The sequence below is a fragment of the Phyllostomus discolor genome, chromosome 5, assembly GCF_004126475.2.
Source record: "Phyllostomus discolor isolate MPI-MPIP mPhyDis1 chromosome 5, mPhyDis1.pri.v3, whole genome shotgun sequence".
Classification (NCBI taxonomy): domain Eukaryota; kingdom Metazoa; phylum Chordata; class Mammalia; order Chiroptera; family Phyllostomidae; genus Phyllostomus; species Phyllostomus discolor.
Genome location: NC_040907.2, coordinates 95,249,327 through 95,271,131, shown reverse-complemented (window position 1 = coordinate 95,271,131; position 21,805 = coordinate 95,249,327). Strand labels below are relative to the sequence as shown.

At 38.2% G+C, this 21,805-nt stretch overlaps 1 protein-coding gene across 1 annotated transcript in view; it reads right to left on the bottom strand.

Annotated features, from left to right (window-relative positions):
• Window positions 1-21,805, bottom strand: part of GMDS (GDP-mannose 4,6-dehydratase) — a 693,656-nt gene that overhangs the window by 149,655 nt on the left and 522,196 nt on the right. The window contains exon 8 of the mRNA XM_028511630.2: window positions 3,849-3,967. Coding sequence (XP_028367431.1) covers window positions 3,849-3,967 — 119 coding nt within the window. The remainder of the gene's footprint in view (window positions 1-3,848; window positions 3,968-21,805) is intronic.

The following is a 21,805-nucleotide window of genomic DNA, read 5'->3' as shown; positions in this document are numbered from 1 at the left end:
AACTTTGCCCTGGCTGGTGTGGCTCAATGGACTGAGTGCTAGCCTGTGAACTGAAGGGTTGCCAGGTCAATTCCCAATCAGAGCACATGCCTGGGTTGCAGTCTAGGTCCCTAGTTGGGGGCATGCAAAAGGCAACTGAGCAATGTTTCTCTCACACATCAATATTTCTTTCCCTCTCTGCCTCCCTCCCTTCCCCTCTCTTTAAAAGTAAATAAATGAAATCTTTATAAAAAAAGAAATAGGTTAAATTTCTAGAAACATATAATCTCCAGAAACATATAATCTCCCAAAGACTGAATGAAGAAGAAAGAGAAAATATGAGCTGGCTAATAATTATTAATAGTAATGAAATCAAATCAGTAATTGAAAATCTCCCAACAAACAAGAATCCTGGACCAGATGGCTTTACAGGTGAATTTCACCAAACATTCAAAGAACTAACATCCTTCTTAAACTAGTAATTTATGATAAAAATTCCCAGCAAATTGGAAGTAAAGGGAACATACCTCAACATTACAAATGCAATATATCAAAGTCACAACCAATTTTATACTCAATAATGCATCATGTCCCGATCTTCCTTAACATCAGGAACAAGACAAACAATGTCTACTTTCACCACTTTTATACAATATAGTATTGGAAGTTCTTGCCACATCATTTAGAGAATAAAAATAAAGAAAAGTAATAAAAAATTGAAAAGAAGTAAATCTGCCACTGTTTGTAGATATCATGATGTTGCATATAGACAACCCGAAAGACTGCAGCAAAAAAACTACTAGAACTAATGAATAAATTCAATAAAGTAGCAGGATACAAAATTAATATACAGAGATTGGTTGCATTTTTATATGCCAATAATAAATGATCAGAAAGGGAAATTAAGAAACAACCCCGTTTACAACTGCATTAAAAAAAACCTTGGAATGAATTTAACAAAGTAGGTCAATGACCTGTACTCGGAAAATTGTAAGACACTGAAGAATGAAACTGAAGATGAAACAAATAAATTGAAAAATATACTGTGCTTATGGATAGGCAGAATTAACAGTGTAAAATGTCCAGATTACCCAAAGCAATCTACAGATTCAATGAAATCCCTATCAAAATACATATGGCATTTTCAATAGAACTAGAATAAATAATTGTAAAATTCATAGGGAACCACAAAAGACCATGAAAATCGAAAGCAACCTCCTTGAGAAAGAACAAAAAAGAAGTATCAAACTACCTGATATCAAACTATACTATAAGTCTATAGTAATCAAAGCAGTATGATATTGGCATAAAACAGACACACAGATGAATGGAACAGAATAGATAGCACAGAAATAAACCCACACCTATATAGTCACCTAATCTTTGACAAAAGAGGCAAGAAATTACAATGGGTTAAAACAGTCTATTCAATGGTACTGGGAAAACTGGACAGACACATGGAATAAAATAAGACTGGACCAATATATTGTACCATATTCAAGAATAAACTCACAATGGATTAAAGACTTAAATGAAAGACCCAAAACATAGTCAGTAAACTCTTTGACATTGCTCTCAACACTTTTTTGGATATCTCTCCTCAGGCAAGGGAAGTAAAAAAAAAAAACAACCCCAAAACAAACAAACAAAAAACAACTACAACAAAAAAAAATGAAATGACCTCAAATTTAAAAGTTTCTGTATAGGGAAGGAAACCATCGATAAAACAAAAACATAAGCTACTGAATGGAAAAAGATATTCACCAAAAATACATGTGATAAGAAGTTAATATCCAAATATATATAAAGAACACACCTAAGTTAACACCAAAAAAACCGAACAACCTTATTAAAAAATGGGCAGAGGACCTGAATAGATACTTCTCCAAAGAGGACATATAGCTGGCCAATAGACATATAAAAAGATGCTCATGTCACTAATCATCAGAGACATGCAAATTATATAAAACCACAGTGAGATATCACTTCACACTGGTCAGAATAGCTATTATCAATGAACCAACAAACAGCAGGTATTGGTGAGGATGTGGAAAAAAGGGAACCTTTGTGTAGTGTTCGAAGAATTGTAAATTGGTGAAGCCTGTGTGGAAATAGCATAGAAGTTCCTCAAAAAATTAATAATAGATTTAATACATGACCCAGATATTCCATTTCTGGGTATTTATTCAAACACAACTAAAAAATAATTTGAAAAGATATATGCATTCCCATGTTCACTGAAGTATTATTTATTTTTGTGTTTTTTGTTGTTGTTCAATCATAGTTATCCCCATTTTCTCCATTACTCTCCTCTGCCCTACCCATCCCCCACCATCCACTTTCAGTCCTCCCTGCTCCCAGTTGTCTTTGTCCATGGGTCCTTTATACATGTTCCTTAACTTGACCTTTCCCCTTCTCATTGCAGTATTATTTAAAATAGCCAAGATATAGAAGCAACTTAAGTGCCCATTAACACATGATTAGATAAAGAAGTGGTGCATATATATACTGGATTATTAGTCAGCCATAAAAAATTAAATCTTACCATTTATGACAACATGGATGGACATAGAGGTATTATGCAAAGTGAAAAAGTCACACAGAGAAAGGCAAATATCATATGATTTCATTTATATATGATATCTAAATATCAAAATAAACAGATAAACAAAATAAGCAATTTCATAGATACACAGAACAAAATGATGGTCGCCAGGCAGGAGGAGGTTGGGGGATGGGTGAAAAAGGTGAAGGGATAAAGAAGTACAATTGTCATAACTTCATATGAAGTAATGAAAACAATCATGGAGATATAAAGTACAGCATAGGGAATGTAGTCAGTATTATTGGAATCATAATGTATTGTATTAAATGTGTATTAGAACTATTGGGGGTCACTTCATAAATTATATAAATGTCTAATTACTATGCTGTACACATAAAACTAATATAGTACTGACTTACAGGTATAATTAAAAAATAAATGATTAAAAATAAAATTAAAATGTATAGAAAGGTAAATTTTGTTATATATTTATTTTACTGCAGTAAAAAAAATGGCCACAAATTTTTTCTAATTACCCATGTATAATGAAGGATTTCCCACAAATCTTTCCAACATTCCAATAAAAATCTACTTTCAAATTTTCTAATGCTACAAGTGAATGTAGTGTATAAGTATCAATTAAATAATTTTCATATACAGTATAGCATTCACTCAACTGGCAAAAACAAAATCAGGTCTGATGATTTGACAGTAGTACTTTATCATAGTGAATTTACTGATTTTAATGTTTATATTGTGTTTATGTGAGAAAATGTCATTGTTTATAGGAAATACACACAAAAGTTCCAGTTGTTGGGGCATCAGGCTGGCAACCAAGTCTCAATGGTTCAGAGAAAAGAAGGCTGTAATATATTTAAAACGTTTCTGTAAGTTTTTAATGATTTCAAAATTTTAAAATATAAAATAAAGAATTAAAAAAAGAAGGTGCAATGCTAGCATATTTACTAGTAAGAGTACAATTAGGTACAGTAATATCAAAGTACACCATATATAAACCATAATAAAAAATTTAAATTAAAAAATTAAAAGCCTTTCACAAAGAAAAAATATTTTAAAAATTAAAACAGAAAGAAGAAATTTTAAAAAGATTGTTTAGATGGTGACAAATATTTCACATAAGATATAACTGGGGTTGGATGTAGTGAAGAACAAAGTTGCTGCTCTACACTGAAACTCTCTACATTGCTTTACAATAGAGTAAAAAAGGAAAAAGACAAAACCAAGGCAGAATAAAAAGCTCCTATACAAACGTGCTAGCAAATGTCTGATGAATGACCAGAAATCAGCTCTTAGTTATACTCACACAATGGTTTTTCCAATGTGCAAAAATGACTTCTCTACAAACTCCCGAACACTGTGGACTTCTCCGGTAGCTATGACAAAATCCTCTGGCTCCTCCTTCTGCAACATCAGCCACATAGCCTACAGAGAGACAGGTAAATCCCAGTTAAAGTTGCAGCCACCTGCCACTTAGGAAATACAATATTATCAAATTCACATAATTGAGTATGGACATTGTTAAAAGGTAAACTGAGGCATATTAATTTTTTTTAAAAAAGGAGTTTATTTGTTCATACCTTTATTTGAATAGAGTAGTGCTAAAGCAAAGGTGGTTAGGAGTGCTCCATCAACAAGAGTGAGGAGCAAGGTTTTCATAGAGTAGAAAATGAAGTAAAGCAAAGCAAAGAAATTATTAGATTGGTTATAGTTTATGCAGTTGCCTTATTTGGGAAAGCCAAGTAAGCTGGTTGTGATTGGTTTTTCTTAAGTTTCATTTTCTTAGATTCAAGTGAAACGGCTTCAGTTTGGCTGCTCATGTGGGCTACCAAGGCATTAGAATCACCAATGGTAAGTCTAATAGTCTCCATGTTTAAGTACTTTAAACATGTACAGCTAGAAAATAACCATGAACTTAATACAATATTCTCACCACTACAGTAGTGGTTCTCAAACTTTAATGTATATTGGCATCATGCAGGGAACAACTCAGTATATGTGCTTAGGTTACAGTCACAGAAGTGGACGTAGTAGAGAATATGCTTTAGATATCTTAATCTTTAACATCCTAGGTGACTGTCATGCAGCAGTTGCTTGGACTACAATTTAGAGGAACAAGATATTGAAGAGTATATGTGGCAAACAACCTTTCTATAGTACATTTAAGAAAAGAAGAGTTTAAAAACCATTGTCTAATATACCTTCATATTATGGACAAAAGGGAAGGAAAAGTCCTTTAAACACAGATGTTTATACTAAAAATAGAACAAAATTTCTTAACAATAAAGTGAAAAATGTACCAAAGTGGTTATATCAAAAAGCAAAATAATCAAGAATTATTAATTGACTTCCAGTCAAGATGACAGCTTAAGTAAACACGATACTCATATCCTCACACAACCATGTCAAAATTACAACTAAAATACAGAACCACCATCATGCAGAACCATCTGAAATCTACCTGAGTGGAAGACCTACAACTAGGGATTTAAAGAAGCCATGCTGAGCCTGGGAGGAGGGGCCCAGCTGTGGAATGGGCTGGTCCCACACCCACGTATGTCAGATAAATATCAGGAGGGCAGTAGTGGTTGTAGAGGTCTGCCCTGAGGAGCAATGGATCCCAGCCCCACACTAGGGCCCCCAAGCCCAGGGTGCCAGTGCTGGGAAGAGAAGTCCCCATAATTTCTGGCTGTAAACACCACCAGGGGTTGAGACTGAAAGAGATGGAGGGCCTCTATGGTCCCAGGTAATTCCTCTTAAAGGACCCACATGCACTTACTTTGACTCCTTCCCTCTGACCTCCAGTGCTGGGGGAACAGCTCAAAGGGTACCAAGGACATAGGGGACGAACTGAATTATCTGGCATCAGAGTGAGTGCTGGGGGACAGCTTTCTGCCAGACAAAAGTGCTGGTATAGGCTATTGTTCCTTTGATAAGCGCCCCCTTCCCAGAGCCAGCAGGCAGTTGCAATATCTTAGTTTCCATTACTTGGTTCACACTGTTTGCCCGTCTCTGGTGATTCCCTGGTGAGACACTGTCCCACCAAATTTGTAGGCCTACCCAAGCAGTTTCCAGTGGCTTTTCCATATGAATGGCCTGTCTTGGTTCATGTTTCAGACTTCTAAAATTTTTCAAAAAGCAGTCTCTGGCCTTAGACTGCTCCATACCTCTTGCTAAGTGGTCCCAGGTACAGCACTAGCAGCAACTGCAGGCCATGGTTTGGGGATTGGCCTCTCCTGGGCATCTCCAGCCCAGCACAAGTAGCAGCCATGTGCAGATTGCTTTGTAGATCAAACCAGGTGGCCCTGGGGAGAACACAGGTAGTAGCTGACCTTAGCAGGCACCTCTGGGGGGAGGGGCCTCAGAGACAGTGCACCTAGTGGACAGCTTCAGACTACTACATTGAAGCACCACAGAACCACCTCCATGGCCACATACTCAAGGGGGTGGAGTCAGTAGCCACAAGAGTCCCACTGAGGTAAGTCCTACTCTGTGGGACAGGCCCCTGCACAGTAAATCCTCTGCAGTGGTTGGTGGTCACAGCCAGTCCTTACAGCTGATCAGCCTGGGGGTAAATCCCTTCCAATGACATGCTAACAGCAATCAAGGTTCAACTACAAAAGGAGGGTGTACACAGCTCACATGGGGGTGAGGTACACCTGGAGTGCCCAGCTTTAGTGACTTTTAGTAGAAAAAGTCGAGACTCAAATCAGTAATCTGAAATGTAAGGGAGCAAAAAACACCCTCATCATAACAGCAAAAAGAAAAAGGAATAGAAAAAAATATAGTGTAAGGAGCCTCTGGGACAACTTCAAGCATACCAACATTTGCACCATGGGGGTGCTGGAAAGAGAAGGTAGAGAGCAAGGAATTGAAACCCTATTTGAAAAACTAATGACAGAAGACTTCCCTAACCTAGTGAAGAAAGTAGACATACAGAAAGCAGAGAGTCCCAGATGAACCCAAAGAGGCTCCAACCAAGACACAACATAATTAGAATGCAAAAGGTTAAAAACAAAGAATATTAACTGTGTGGAAATCACAGTAAAAAATATTACAGTGTAGTTCACGTGTATCCAAGAGATACATTCATTACTGTCATGTGCTGAAATGCAAAAAAATTTAAAAACTGCAAACTTGTGTTTATTATATTTATGTAATACACGATTTTTATTTATTTTCAGTTATAATCTAGAAATTATTAAACACAGGGATATAAAAACACAAGGAATAAAATTTTCCCCCAACAATGGAAGCATGGATATTATTAAAAAAATTTCTTTAACATTAATTAATCAGAATCTTCCATAGCTGTCTTTGTGAAACATTTGTAACAGGCATTGCAAACAACACTGCTGTGCTCAAGACATAAACGCTATCCACAACACTTGCAAAACTATTTTAATAAGTGACTCATTTTGGATGCATAGCACCTAACACGTTTTGATTTTTTTCCTTCCCCCCAAAATACTCTTCATTCATGTCTTATTCATCTTTACTTCCTTCACCAGAAATATCTTGCTTGATATCTGACTCTTCTGAATGAACTTTCACATAATCTTTTTAAAATATATTTTATTGATTATGCTATTACAGTTGTCCCATTTCCCCCTTCACTCCCCTCCACCCTGTATACCCTCTCCCACCCACATCCCCCCTGCCCTTTAGTCATGTCCATGTGTCATACTTATAAGTTCTTTAGCTTCTACATTTCCCATACTATTCTTACCCTCCTCCTATCTATTTTCAACCTACAACCTATGCTACTTATTCTCTGTACCTTTTCTCCCTCTCTCCTCCTCCCACTCCCCTGTTGCCAACCCTCCATGTGATCTCCATTTCTGTGGTCCTGTTCCTGTTCTAGTTGTTTGCTTAGTTTCTTTTGGTTTTGCTTTAGGTGTGGTTGTTAATAATTGTGAGTTTGCTGTCCTTTTACTATACATGTTTTTTCTTTATCTTCTTTTCTTAGATAAGTCCCTTTAACATTTCATAAAATAAGGGGTTGGTGATGATGAACTCCTTTAACTTGACCTTATCTGAGAAGCACTTTATCTGCCCTTCCATTCTAAATGAATGCTTTGCTGAATAGAGCCATCTGTGATGTAGGTCCTTGCCTTTCATGACTTGGAATACTTCTTTCCAGCCCCTTCTTGCCTGTAAGGTCTCTTTTGAAAAATCAACTGACAGTCTGATGGGAACTCCTTTGTAGGTTACTGTCCCCTTATCTCTTGCTGCTTTTAGGATTCTCTCCTAACTTTCACATAATCTTCATCTACTAAATCACTTTCATCTTCATACTCAACTTTATCATTGTCATCATCAGATTCAAGTAGCACTTGCTGAAGTTCTTCAACATCTCTTGGATTATTGAATTGATATATGTATTTTGCCAGCCATTTTCAATTAAAAAAAAAAAACAATGACTTTAAATTTTGCAAGGGTAAAAAAAACCCAACTACACCAACACTGACTTCAGAGTTCACGTTATCTCTCAAGTACAATTTACTATTGTATATTACACACCCTTACAAAACAGACTTATAACCAAACTGGCTTAAACATTATGGCTTAATATTAGTCATGTACAAACATGCAGCTAGACATGACCTTGAACCTATGTACCTGATATATGTAAAATACTTAAGAGAAGAGTTAGTTTGTATCTCTCAGATCAGCCACAACCTCTGCAGGGTATAGGCAGAAAGAGAAAAGCAGGTAGTTATCTACAACGGCACTCCCATAAGACTGTCAGCTCTATTTCTCAATAGAAACTCTGCAGGCCAGAAGGGACTTGCAAGAAATATTCAAAGTGATGAAAAAGAAGGACTAAGAACCAAGATTACTCTATGTAGCAAAGTTATCACCCAGAATTAAAAGACAGATAGAGCTTTCCAGATAAGAAAAAGCTAAAAGAGTTCATCATTACCAAACCAGTACTTTCTAAAAAATGCTAACGGGTTTTCTTTAAGAAGAATAAGAGGAAGAAGATAATAAATATGAACAATAAAATGGCAATAAATACATGTCTATCTAGAAATGAATCTAAGAAAACAAAACAAACAAGAAAGAACAGAAACAGACTCATAGATACAGAAAACATTTTGATGGTTGACAAATGAGAGGGTAGTTGGGGGGATGGGGGAAAAAGGTGAAGAGGATAAAGAAGTACATATTGATTGTTACATAACAGCCATGGGGATGTAAAGTACAGCATAGGGAGTATAGTCAATAACATTTTAATAACTATGTATGATCAGATGGGTATCAGATTGGGATAATCACTTAGTAAGTTATATAATGTATCACTGGGTGTACACTTGAACTAATATAATAGTGTATGTCAACTGTAATTGAAAAAAAGTAATTAAAAAAGCCCCAAGGGAAAAAATTTTTGATCCACTACTATTTATTGACTGATGCTGTTTATTTATATTTATTTTTTTAATCCTCACCCAAGGATATGCTTATTGATTTCAGAGAGAGAGAGGTAGAAGGCGGTGAAGCGGGGAGAGAGAGAAACATCAATTAGTTGCCTCCTGTATGCACCCTGACTGGGGATCAAACCTGCAACTTAGTTATGTGCCCTGACCAAGAATTGAACCTACAACCTCTTGTTGTACAATAGGAGTCTCCAACTGTCAGACCACAGACCAGTACTAGTCCATGGTCTATTAGGAACTGGACCACACAGCAGGAGGCGAGCAGAGGGCAAGTGAACAAAGCTTCATCTGTATTTACAGCTGCTCCCGATCACTCACAGGGCTCATGCCTGAGCCCTGCCTCCTGTCAGATCATCAGATCAGCCACAGCACTAGTTGTCATAGGAGTGCAAACCCTGCTGTGAACTGCTCATGAGAGGGATCTAGGCTGCACACTCTGTGTGAGAATCTAATGCCCGATGATCTGTGGTGGAGCTGAGGTAGTGATGCTAGTGCTGAGGAGTGGCTGCAAATAGATTATCATTAGCAGACAGATTTGATTGCACAGGGACCATAATAAATCAATTGTTTGCAGAATCATACCAAAACCCTATCATTGAGTTGCAAGTGAAAATTAAACTGCATCTGGTGGCAGGCTTTAAGCCAGAATCTAACACTTACTTTACTGTCTGTGTGTGGCCTGCCCATTATTTTATTTACCACCTCCGTCTGTGTCTCTCTTTTCTATACTGAGCACTTGTCACAGTCACAGTTTTGGTTAGCCCACATGCTAACTCTACCATATGCTGAGTTGTGTAATTATTTCATTATATACTACAAGTAAGACAATAGAAATAAAGTGTACAATAAATGCAATATGATTGAATCATCCTGAAACCATTCCTTCACTCCCTGGTCATGAAAAAACTATCTTCCACGAAACTGGTCCCTGGTGCCAAAAAGGTTGGGGACCACTGGTATATGGGACAATGCTCCAACCAGCTGAGCCACCTGGCCAGCACTTTGCTGATACTGTGTAAAACTGGATTCCAAAAACTGAGATGCAATAATTGACCTATAAATCAATTTCCTTATCTGTAAAACTGAAAGAATGCCACTGACCCTTAGACTAGTATGAATTGTAAGTAAGATGAGATAATTTGTATTCAGCACAAAGAAAATGATATCAAGAAGGGAATACTGAATCCTAAACAGAATGTTGGACTTCACCAGTATTCTAAGACCTCAAGAACTCCACCACCACCCTTCTCAATAAACTTAACTAAGTCTACTATGTTAAACTATGGATCCTGATTTCCAGTTGCTCAAAACTTTTAAAGATCCTCAGCTTCTATGGATAGTACAGCCAATGGCATGGTACTTAAAGAAACCAGCCTAACTTAGGTTTTACTCTTCTAAGAGCAACGGCTAAAATTTTACATACTGCTCCTCTGCATCTCTCTGTAAGTGCTTTTTCTAGAGCCCTCACTGGTTACCAATTCTATGTTCTAACAAAAAGAAGGTACAGTCAAACCCTGTAAAATAAATCTCTACTAAATTAAAAAGATCATTAATGGAAAAACAGTCATGTAATGAATAGTACTACCACTTATAAAATGGTTGTCTGAGAGACAATGAAAAGCGTTGTACCAGTTCAGGATTTCATCAGCAGCATTTCAAGGTCAGTTTGTCAATGGGAGTATCTACAGGTGCACTTTTTCACTGGGAACAAGAAGTCTAGTTGGCCAGCAATGCAGCTGCATGTCTAAGACACAAACTGTAGCAACCATCACAGCTTGAGTTCACTCAGTTATGCCATCTTTTATCAACAGCATACAGGTTTCTATATGTACAGCATATATAGTTTCTATAGCTTGGAACTGCACATTAATTGTAAAGGTTTTGTTTACACAGAAGATGCATATTAAAAAGTAAGTATAACTGGCATTTGACATGTCTCTTTAAGAACAATCCAAGCAAGTGACAAATCAATGTTTTATTTAATTACTCCTATTTATTTTTCAAAATATAATAAGTAAAACTAATAAATATAGTCCCTAATATTATCTGAATTGAACACTTGTTCTAACAGTTAAAGAAAACTATCTTTTTTTTTCTTTTTTTTTTAAAGATTTTATTTATTTATTTTTAGAGAGGGAAGGGAGGGAGATAGATAGAGAGAGAGAGAGAGAGAGAGAGAAACATCAATGTGCGGTTGCTGGGGTTTATGGCCTGCAACCCAGGCATGTACCCTGGCTGGGAATCGAACCTGGGACACTTTGGTTCCCAGCCCGCGCTCAATCCACTGAGCTACGCCAGCCAGGGCTAAAGAAAACTATCTTAGTCAGCATCTCCCTAGCTGCTATTGGATAAGCTGAAAAATAGTTTCCTGAATTCAACAGGGCAGCTTACAAAAATGAAATAAAAAATGCTTAACTCCTCTTTATTTTTTGAATTTGTGGCAGACTTCTAAAAATAAAAAAATAGGTAAATATTTGTCTTTTATATGAAGTTACTTCTTGTGAATATTTTGTATTTTTAGTCTATTTCATGATATTTTTAAATCATATGTTTGTTCTCAAAAAGATGAGACTTTGGGCAATTATACAGGCCTTGGACATGTGGCAACTGGGTGAAACTATGGCACTAAGTTGAGGTCAATGATATACTGAAAAGTAAGAAAAGAAATTGTTTTGGCTAAGAGACAATATGTTCACTTTAGTGAAATATCTGGTTTCATTTTGCACTATGAGTTCATAGCTAATGAATTTAATTACAATACTTTCTAAATTTTATACTAATTATTTAATAATAAAGCTCAATCTTTATTTAAAAGGCACAAAATACAAGATGTTCTCTTTAATGCTTTGTAGCTCCCTGGGCTCTATGGCCCCTGCACACTATTATCTGCTCCAGGCCGAGGACTGTGGTCTGAAACGCAGCCCAGGTCTGTGCGTCAAGCCTTGTGCCCAGCACCCTTCGTTGTTAAGCTCCTCAGGGAGGTGCCTCTTTGTAATGGGTGCTGGCTCTAGTAGAAGCTGCTTAAGGGGCCTGCTCTTCATGTCTGTTACCTGCAGGTGCAATTCCCGGGGTCTCGAGTGCTTGCTTCCCTCATCTGTGTGGGAACTCTGGTCTCTTCTTCTCCTAGAGGTGTCCAACCTGAGGCCCATGCAGCCTAGGATGGCTGTGATGTGGCCCGACATTAAATTGTAAACTTACTTAAAACATTATGATACTTTTTGCGATTATGTGTTGCAAAGTATTTAATGTGTGGCCCAAGACAACTCTTCTTCCAGTGTGGCCCAGAGACGCCAAAGGGTTGGACATCTCTGTGCCATGTGCAAGGGCTCCCGGTCTAGTCCATGAAACAAATTCCTATTATCAACTTGAGTTTCCAGTCATCAATGGCAGACAGCATGGATGGGTTCATTGGGACTTAGCCTGCTCTTTGGCCACATCTCCTAACTAGGCTGACCTTCCCTTGTCTCCTGAGTGTGCCCACACACATGAACACATGCAAATATTTTTGGCTTTCTTCAAAATATTTTAAAAGTTTTTAGGAAAAATCAAATTATGCTCCTGGCTAGAATTTCTACTTGCACATTTTTCTGTAGGATTAATGTATATAAGTGTATTTTACTCAAATTTCCATTCTAAAAATAACATTTCAAGTAGGTCTTTCAGGACTGCTCAGCTTTATTTTATTTCTTTTAAAATGCTATGTTGTGCTAGAATGGTTTTGAAAATAATCATATTTTTAGTCATGTGAAAAAAAGCAAAGGCTTGCTAAAAATAAAAGGAGAAAATATGATTACTGGTTAATAGCAGATTACTTTAAACACTGGGCACAAGTTCCCTGGTGCTTGTTTTGTTCATCAGCAGGAATCTGGGGATCAGTTGGAGCCTCTCACTTTCACTAGGTTGAGTGCCAAGAATCTGCTCTTTTCTTTTCCATAAGACTATCTGAAGCCTTTGACCTATCAATTTCTAGGCATTTCCTCTAAAGTTCATATTGTACCAGACTCCAGTCTGGGAATGGGAAGGGAAAGGATATACAACTCCAGATTTATTTGTTATTACTGAATAGTTTACTAGTTTTACAGAGAGAAAGGGCTTTGTTTAAATTTCCATTGAGTATAATTAATGGTTATTGACTGGTAAATGAAGAACAGGTGACACTCTGGATTAGAAGATAAACGATCTTGTGTTCTGGTGTGATAATGGGTTAGTAATTTGCCACAAAGCCCAGGCCCAGTGCATCCCATCATAATGCCAGGTCATGTCCAGGACACAAAGGCCCCTGTGTGAGAAGTACTCAGCCATTCCCCTTCTCATACAGCTGCACACGTTGATTTGGTCTATTTATTCTCTGATGGATGGCACAACTGAGGCAAAGGTTCACCACTTCTCACCTTCCTGTTCACATGCTGAACATATGACCCATGACACCACTAGGGCACAGTCTGTGATCAAATTGCCACCCAGCTTTGGCTTCTGACTATAGAAAGGATTTTAAGGTTACATGTTTTAGATGTCAATTCTCTCTGTCTCTCAAAAAACGAAGTAGGACAAAGACAAATTTCCCACATGCTTAAAGTGTCCTTTAAGGATATGACTGGCTTATCCATTTCCTCAGATACTTATTTACTTTCAGCCCTGACCTGATCACCAGTGGTGGTGGGGGAACAGCTCCCACTTTTTAATACATTTCACAGGGGGAAAAGGGAATTAGTTAAGGAATGTACCAATGCTTCAGATTCTTTAACATAGAATGCCACTTAATGCCAAATAAACAGTACAGTTTTCAAATCACGTCTCACATTCATTTTGCCTTTAAGTCACATGACATTTAGGGAAAATCTGACTCCACACCATTGACATTTGAAGGCTGACTTAGATACTTATAAATATCAGTTAATTTTGGACACATGTTCTCCTAGAACTATGTAATTTATCTACCCATTCAACAAAGCTAATTTAGAGAAGTCAAAATAAAATTTTAATTACAAATTTTTCAAATAGAAATACTCCTCTCTCACAAGCTACTCTTTGGCCATTCAAAGCATGCATGTGGAAGTGGGGCATGAAGGGTCACTCCTCCTTCCTTGGCTTGGTGGTTCTGGAGGCTTTCACAGCTGGACCAGTGAAGGAGAACACCCGAAGTACATCACCACAGCCGACTAACTACACACCTGATTCCATGCATGCCTTTTGGGGCATGATGCATATTTGTCTTAAAAATCTGGATTCTACAATTGCTTCCCCTCACCATTAACCTCCAGTTTAGTATCCAAGCCACAAACACTTATTAACTGAGCTGTCACCCATGAATAACAAGATTTGTTAATCAAGGTTATGTTTAACTATGTTATTTGACTGCTGCTTTTTTAGCTCTGCTCTTTCATGCTTTATGTGCTACTGTCATAAAAATAATCTTAAAGGAGAACTATATATACATATATTTCATGGGAGAAAGTCTATGAAGTAATTCTAAAAACCATAGGAATTTGAACGAATGGCAACTGGAATTTCCCACTAAGGAAACAAGTGTGGACCCATTTACATGCACTGTGTCTCCCAGCTTTGTTTGGCAGCTGTTTTCAGATGACAGCCTGGCCTCTTAAGGCTTCAAGTGGCCCTGTGCTAGGCCAGGCTTCCAGTTTTGTGGGGCCCATGCAGAAAGGTCTGAGGGTTAGCCCAGGAGAGTACCCCTAATATAACGTAGTTGGAAAGCAGGGACCAAATGACTAACAAACAAAACTATATCATGAAAATCATCTAGAATATAACCAAAGGCTGGCCTTAGGGACCTCTCAATCTATTAATTTTCTTCCTGGGCAAAAATACTGTGGTTTGTGTATTCTTTTGATTAAGGGATCTTCAGACATTTCAAAGATACAAAGTTACTAAACAGGAAAAATCATTAGATAACAAATTAATAAAAACACCAAAAATAATAAAACACAGCTTAGAAAGTTGTAAAGCCCTTGCTTCTTTGGATGTTATATACAGAAAGAAAGAGCCCATGTCAAAATCTGCCTTTCCCTGTATCCTTTTATTCTAGCCAGGTGTACCAATCTACAAATTCAAAGGTTGGGGGCTATTTTTTTTCTAATTTCTATAAACAATGCAAAACCTGAAAGCTCTCAGTCTTGTGCTAATAATTCTGAATCATTTTTCAGGGATACTGTTTTTCTCGTGATATGCAGATTCAAGTTATCTATTTATTTCTTCTATTAATCTTTGAGTATACTTTATCTCTTCTAGTCTATTTCTTTCTCAGGAACACCAATTATGCACTAGTTGCATCTCTTTTCTTTTACTTTCTAGGTCTATTATACCCTATCTACCCACTTCAATGTTTGTTCTTATCCTTATAATTTTACATGATTTCCTCCTACTGTTCACGTGATTATTTTAGTAACATTTATTTTAAATTTCATTGTTAATGTGGCCTTAATCTCTGAAATGGCTTTCTTTTTCTCCTCCATATCCATCCTGATTACTTCCAACTTAACTCTCATTTATTTTCTTTAAGCCAGGGGTCAGCAAACTTTTTCTTAAAGGATCAGACAGTAAGTGTTTTAGGCTCGTGAGCCGTATGATGTTTAACACAACTACTCAACTCTGCTGTTGTAGTGCAGATACAGCCACAGACAATACAAAAACAAGCTGGCATGGCTGTGTCTCAATAAAACATTGTTTACAAAAACAGGCGGCTTGCCCATGGCCTGTCATTTGCCTACCTTTGCTTTTAACAGACTGAATAAAAACATGTTGCCTGTAATTTTTTTTTGACTCTACGGAGAACAATTATCTTAACTCCAGCTACATATTTTATCTTTGACTAATATTTCTTATAATATGTGATATTCATCTGTTTTATTAATGTTCCTTTTCTTCCCTTGGAACCTTCTTCCCCACTCCCACCTCAGACAGAGATCATGGGGTAGTGCTATGACTATTTGGAGAAGGCTAATGTTTGCTGAAGAAATCAAATGAGAAAGAACAGGGAAATGCATAGAGGGCAGACTACAACTTCAATTCAAACTACTCTCAAAACCAAGGCCCAAACCCAAGACATGGCTACCCTGATTTTTCAGCACTTGGTTAGTTAGTGTGGCTCACAGAATAGCCAGAAATAGCATTGCCACTATGGTGCTATCTGGCAATCATTCTTCCTCTCTGCCTTCCCCCAGATCAAAGTCTACATAGCCCTTCAGCCAGAAGGCTATGACACAGATGGTACAATGGGTCTCTCCTTTAGCAACACTTTCCTGATTTTAGGATTAGTATAAAAGTGGTTCTCTAATGAGGATAATCTCCATTCCTATGTCATACCATTTTGTGGGCCTCCTAGGACTCCAAATTAATTTAAGCAAAATATATAGACTGTATACATGTATATATATTCAGCCTAATATACTCTGAGTGAGTATATAAAGAATTATTTTAAGCAATTGTATGTATCCCAAAGTTATGTGGCCATGTAAATAATGTGTGAAAAATGCACATACAAATAAAAGATGTTCAATTGTTCAATGCTGCTTAGTAAGTCATCCTAAGATCTAATGGCTTAAACCTCCTTATTGCTCAGGATTTTGTGAGTTAGTAGTTCAGGAGGGCTCAGGGAGATGGCTCAGCTGCACTCCTGTGGTGCTGGCTGAGGTGATTTGACTGGGCCTACAGGATCAAGAGGGTCCCCTCCCAGGTCTGGGTCCTGGCTGCTGGATATACCTCAGTTCTCCATGTGCCTTTGCACCCATGGTTTCTCATCATTCACTTGTCTACTCCAAGCTTCTTTATAAAATGGAAGGCCTCAGAAGGCATCAGCCTAAAAGTGACCTGGTGTCACTTCCTCTGTATACTACTGGTTCTAGGGTCAGCCCAAATTCTAAAAAGGGGAAACAGACTCTCTCTTTTTTGAGAAGAGAGGTAAAGTCACACTGCAAGAGGTTGTGCAGAATGAGGGGGAGCCATCTTTGGAAATAATCTGTCTTGTAATGATTATAATATCAACTGATTGATTCAGTATTCTTAATGAATATTTTTGCCTTTAATATAAACTTCGTTTCAGCTTGTGGTTTCTATGTAAGGCTCTGTCTACTTTTAACTTTGTGCAGTGATAGATTTATATGAGGGCCACAGTAATTCAGGCCAACACATGGAACATAGAAACTCACTTTCAAGTTAATTTAATAATTTAACAAATGTTCTAACCTGGCCGAACATCACTACTGTCACAGCATTCTTCCCAGGAGTGGCTGTTTCCTGGAGCATGCCCAGCCACCTACCTCAACCAGGTGTTTCCAATTACCTGCACCCACTTGCATACCCAGGTAAGCCATTCTAGAATTAGTTTCTGGCTTAGTAGGAACAATATAAAAGCTCTGGGTATGTAGCAGGAAGTTACTTTACACTTGTGACCACCTGATTGTCCATGCCCTTAACTCATGGTTCCTGGCCATGCTGCCTAAACATGTTCTTGGGAAGCCAGCTCTGACATCTTTGTGACTTTATCCTTCAAGCTGGTTCTGACCACCTGGTTCTGCCTCTCCGTCTGACTCTAATGTTTGGAATCCAACTTCTGGGCTGGTCCCTGGCTCCCTTGAAAAACAGGTCCTAACCTTGCCACAGATCTCTCAATTCCAGTGTTGATAATCATCATTACCAAGAAATATAATCTATACATACAACATAGTGTGTGCATTAAGGTAGATAATGATAGGACTTTGAGAGCTTAGTCCAAAACAGTGCTGCCAATAGAAATATAATTCAAGTCACATATGTAATTTTTAATTTTCTATTTAGTCACAGTAAAAGAGTCAAAGAAAATGTAAAGTTAAACAATGTTTTATTTAATGTGTAGAGTTAAAATACACTCATTACATTATCATTTCAATATAAAATATTATGAAGACATTTTACATTATTTTTCCATGTATTAAGTATTCGATGTGCAGTATATATTTTGCATCTCATCCAGCCTGGGCACACTTCAAGAGCTCAGTAACTACATGCAGCTCATGGATACAGCATACACAGTCAAGGACAGAGCAGGGCTCATGTAAGGAAGGAGGGTCAGCACCTATTGTGTGATACACTGCCTAATCCTGTTTGCTAAACCTGTCAAAGATTGTGCTGGGGATTCACGCAGAAAGCCACATTTCCCTTCTTTGTAATTACCTCTACCTCCTGACTTTTCCTGGAGCAATTTCATCAATGATGCCAACTAGGAGACAGAGAGCTTGAAAGCATTATAACTAGATCCTAATTTATGATCCTCTGACATTTGAATGCTTGCCTTGTTCATGTATAACTGGGCCGTGATACCACACCCCCAGCTCCCCAATTGGAATACCTGGGGAGTAGAAACCTAAAGAACCTCATATTGGTATGTTGAAAGGCAGTGCTGAAGAGAGGAAGGAGGAGCACTAGAATTTAGTGTGCATTGCAGCCATCTGAAAGGTTAAAGCAGATTGGTCTTCCTCTAGCCCCAGAGTCCCTGACTCCGTAGGCTTGGGCAGGGGCCTGAAAATTTGCATTTCTAACAGCTCTATGGGCTTCTTGTCTGGGTACCACACTGACAACTGCTACTTGTTGTGGTTGGAGCTCAGACTCAGAAGCAGACAACCTGGGTTTAAACCCCAGCTCTGTGATTTCCTGGGTAACTTTGGCAAGTCTCTTAATTTTCCATTGCCTCAGAAAATGAGAACAATAATAGTACCTACCTCACAGGACTATTTTTAGGATTAAATTAGTTAGTGTATGTAAGGTGCCTGGAAGAGTGCCTGACACATAATAAGCACTCAAGTACTATTATTTATCCTGATGATGATGACAATGGCAATTATGTAGCCTGAGAGGGTTATTGGTGCCTGAGGATCTAGTTGATCTCCACAAACTCTTGTAGCCATGTATGGCAGTGGGAAGGAAGACTGAAAGGGTGGAGTAAATTTAATCCTTATTCTGTTAAAGCCACAGAGTTTTATAGCTGGAAGGGACCTCAGAGATGTTCTCATTCAATTGTATTCATTTTAAAGACATAGCAAATGAAACCAGAGAGAATGTATGACTCATTGAAAGTCATACACCTATTTACTGCCAGAGCTGGGACTAGAACCTTGATTTCCCTTTTAGTATTCTTTTTATTGCATTACACTAACAGTTTCCTAATGGTTATGACTAGGGATGCATTTTCCTGTAGAAACTCTGTTATAAATGGTTGTTAGGAATAGCTGCATGGGCTTTTCTGGGCTAACCTGGGGACCTGACCAGTCAATCAGTAAGCATATATGGAATAACAGCAAGGTGCCAGGCACTGCGTTAAGAGTCTGAGAGTATGCCAGGTGGAAATACACAAGGTGTTTACTGTGCCTTCCTGGGTTATGGACTTCCAATATTTATATAGAAAAGAATTTTTACAGTCCAACATTTGATATAAGTAAGAACTTCTGATACATAAACTCTGGGTCTTTTGCAGAAGACATCAGGCATAGAAACTTTCCAAAACCTTCCTTCTAAGCAAGATTATTCCTAGCCATAGCTCTTGCTGAAGGAGTCAATCAAAGTAGCAATGCTTAAGCTGGGTAACCTGTTCCTGTGCCTCCCCTTCCTCCTGACACCTGATATATTCTGGGCCAATTAAAGTAAAAAAAAAATCTATACAGAGACACCTAGAGACTGAATGACCATTGGAGCTATATACATGTGGCTGTCACATGAGGTCAGCTGGCACTGCTAAAGCCAAGGGGAGGCCTACAGAAGGAGCACTGCAGAGTTGAGCAGGAGACCCACCTGGGGAAAAGAGTAGGGAAAGGGGGACTACAAGACTTGAGCAGGTGTGAGGGGAAAGATGCACAAACACACAAGAAGGCAGGTTTCACTTCCCAGTTCCTGGGAAGTATCCCTATACTTCTTATTTGAATTCCTTCAAGTTGGTTTTTGCTCCTTGGGCCAACTAGCTCAGAAGAAGAGAGCTGGAGACCAATACTTCCAGAACTTAGCAGAGGCTGAGTGTGTAGAACCAATCATGCATCGGGCTCTGTTCCCACATCTGAGAAGACAGTTCCCAAGGGGATAAGACACCACCTGGCTCCACAGAACCACAGGGAAGACTGCCATGAGCCCAGCCTGCAACTGATATAACACAGGCCCATGGGATAAATGCTAGCAGGAAAGGAATTTTGTGAGCACAAAGGAAAAGAAAATGCACACCAGTGGAGTGGGAGAGCTTTGTAAGATTCTTACCTGTCTGTAATGGCAAAGAACACTGACACTGCCCATTCTTTAGCTCCTCTGAAGACTGCAGGCTGGGACATATACACCATCTTTGTTACAGGAAACTAGTGTCTCATTCAATTCACTCAGTTAAATTCATTTCAAATGTGTTTTCCCACAATGTCCTCATTCACAAAAATCAGGATTTCAACTTAAAAGTCACTCTCTACTCAACACTCTTAAAATTATGCTTGAATAGTTTTAGATTTAATCATTCTGCCTTTAACTTTTGGCTAAATATAAAATACCCCAATAGAAACAGTACATAAGCTTTGTTTTTCAGGGAGGTCAAATTGCTCTTATTTACTTGGTTTTACCCATGAGCAGAATGTTTCTGTTATCAAAATTATTTCCCAGATGCTGCCTTTGTAATATCCTTGATTGACAGATATGAAAAGGGAAGCCAGTTTTATTTAAGAAAATATTTATTATAACAGTAATATTTGAGCCTACTATATGAGGAAAGAAATACCACTGCATATAAAATATAATTTAAAGACAACTTCACCTCCAATAAGGACCCCTCACACTAATGAAAATTAAACAAAGAACTGCCTTATGTTCACTAAACTAAAACAAAAAAAAAAATCAAAAGACAGTTGCAGCCAAGGTGTAGGTGTAGGTAGAAACCGTCCGCTTCCTCGCACAACCAAAATAAGGATAGCAACCAATTTAAAAACAATACACAACTAGAACTACCAGAGTAGCCAACTGCATGGAACTCTGACGACCAAGGAGTTAAAGAAACATTCATCCAGACTGGTGCACTGAGACAAAGAAATATGGCCCAAATATAGAAACAGATCAAAACTTCAGACAAAGATTACCAGAGTTCCAGCCAAGATGGAGGTGTAGGTAGAAACCCTTTGCTTCCTTGCACAGCCAAAAGGAGAAAAGCAATCAATCTAAAATCAAGAGACAACTAGAAGTGCCAGAAAATCAAACTGCATGGAACTCCGACAACCACAGAATGAAAGAAATAATCAAACAGCACAGTAAGACTGGTAAGGCTGAGAAATGGAGAGAAACTGCAGTGAGGTGGTGGGCTGTGGCGAGGCAGAAGTCTGCATGGGAGGGGCTGACTTAAGGGGAAACTGGGACTCAGAGGTGGCTGTGGACTATGGCGGTTGCCGTGGTGGGAGAAAGTCCCAGTCTCACATGAGAGTTCGTAGAAAAGTGTGCTTGAGACAAGCTGGCAAGCTGCATTGTTCCCTCTCTGGTCCCACCCCACAGGCATTGTTGCAGCACAGCAAAGAGGGTTGCCCTGCCTGGGTAAACACCTAAGGGCCCACCCCTTACAACTTATCAAGGGCCCTGAGGAGAGAAATAGGGTCAAAATGAAAGAAAAGTGCAAAACTTCAGAAAGAGAGCCAAGCCAGGAGGAGATTGCCAACCTATCTGATGGAAAATTTAAGCCCTGATAATCAAAATGCTCACAGAACTGATTGAGCGTGGTCAAAAAATGCAAGAACAAATGAAAGATACCCAAAGTGAAATAAAGCAAAGTATCAGGGAACCAACAGTGACAAGAAGAAAACCAGGAATCAAAGCAACAATTTGGAAC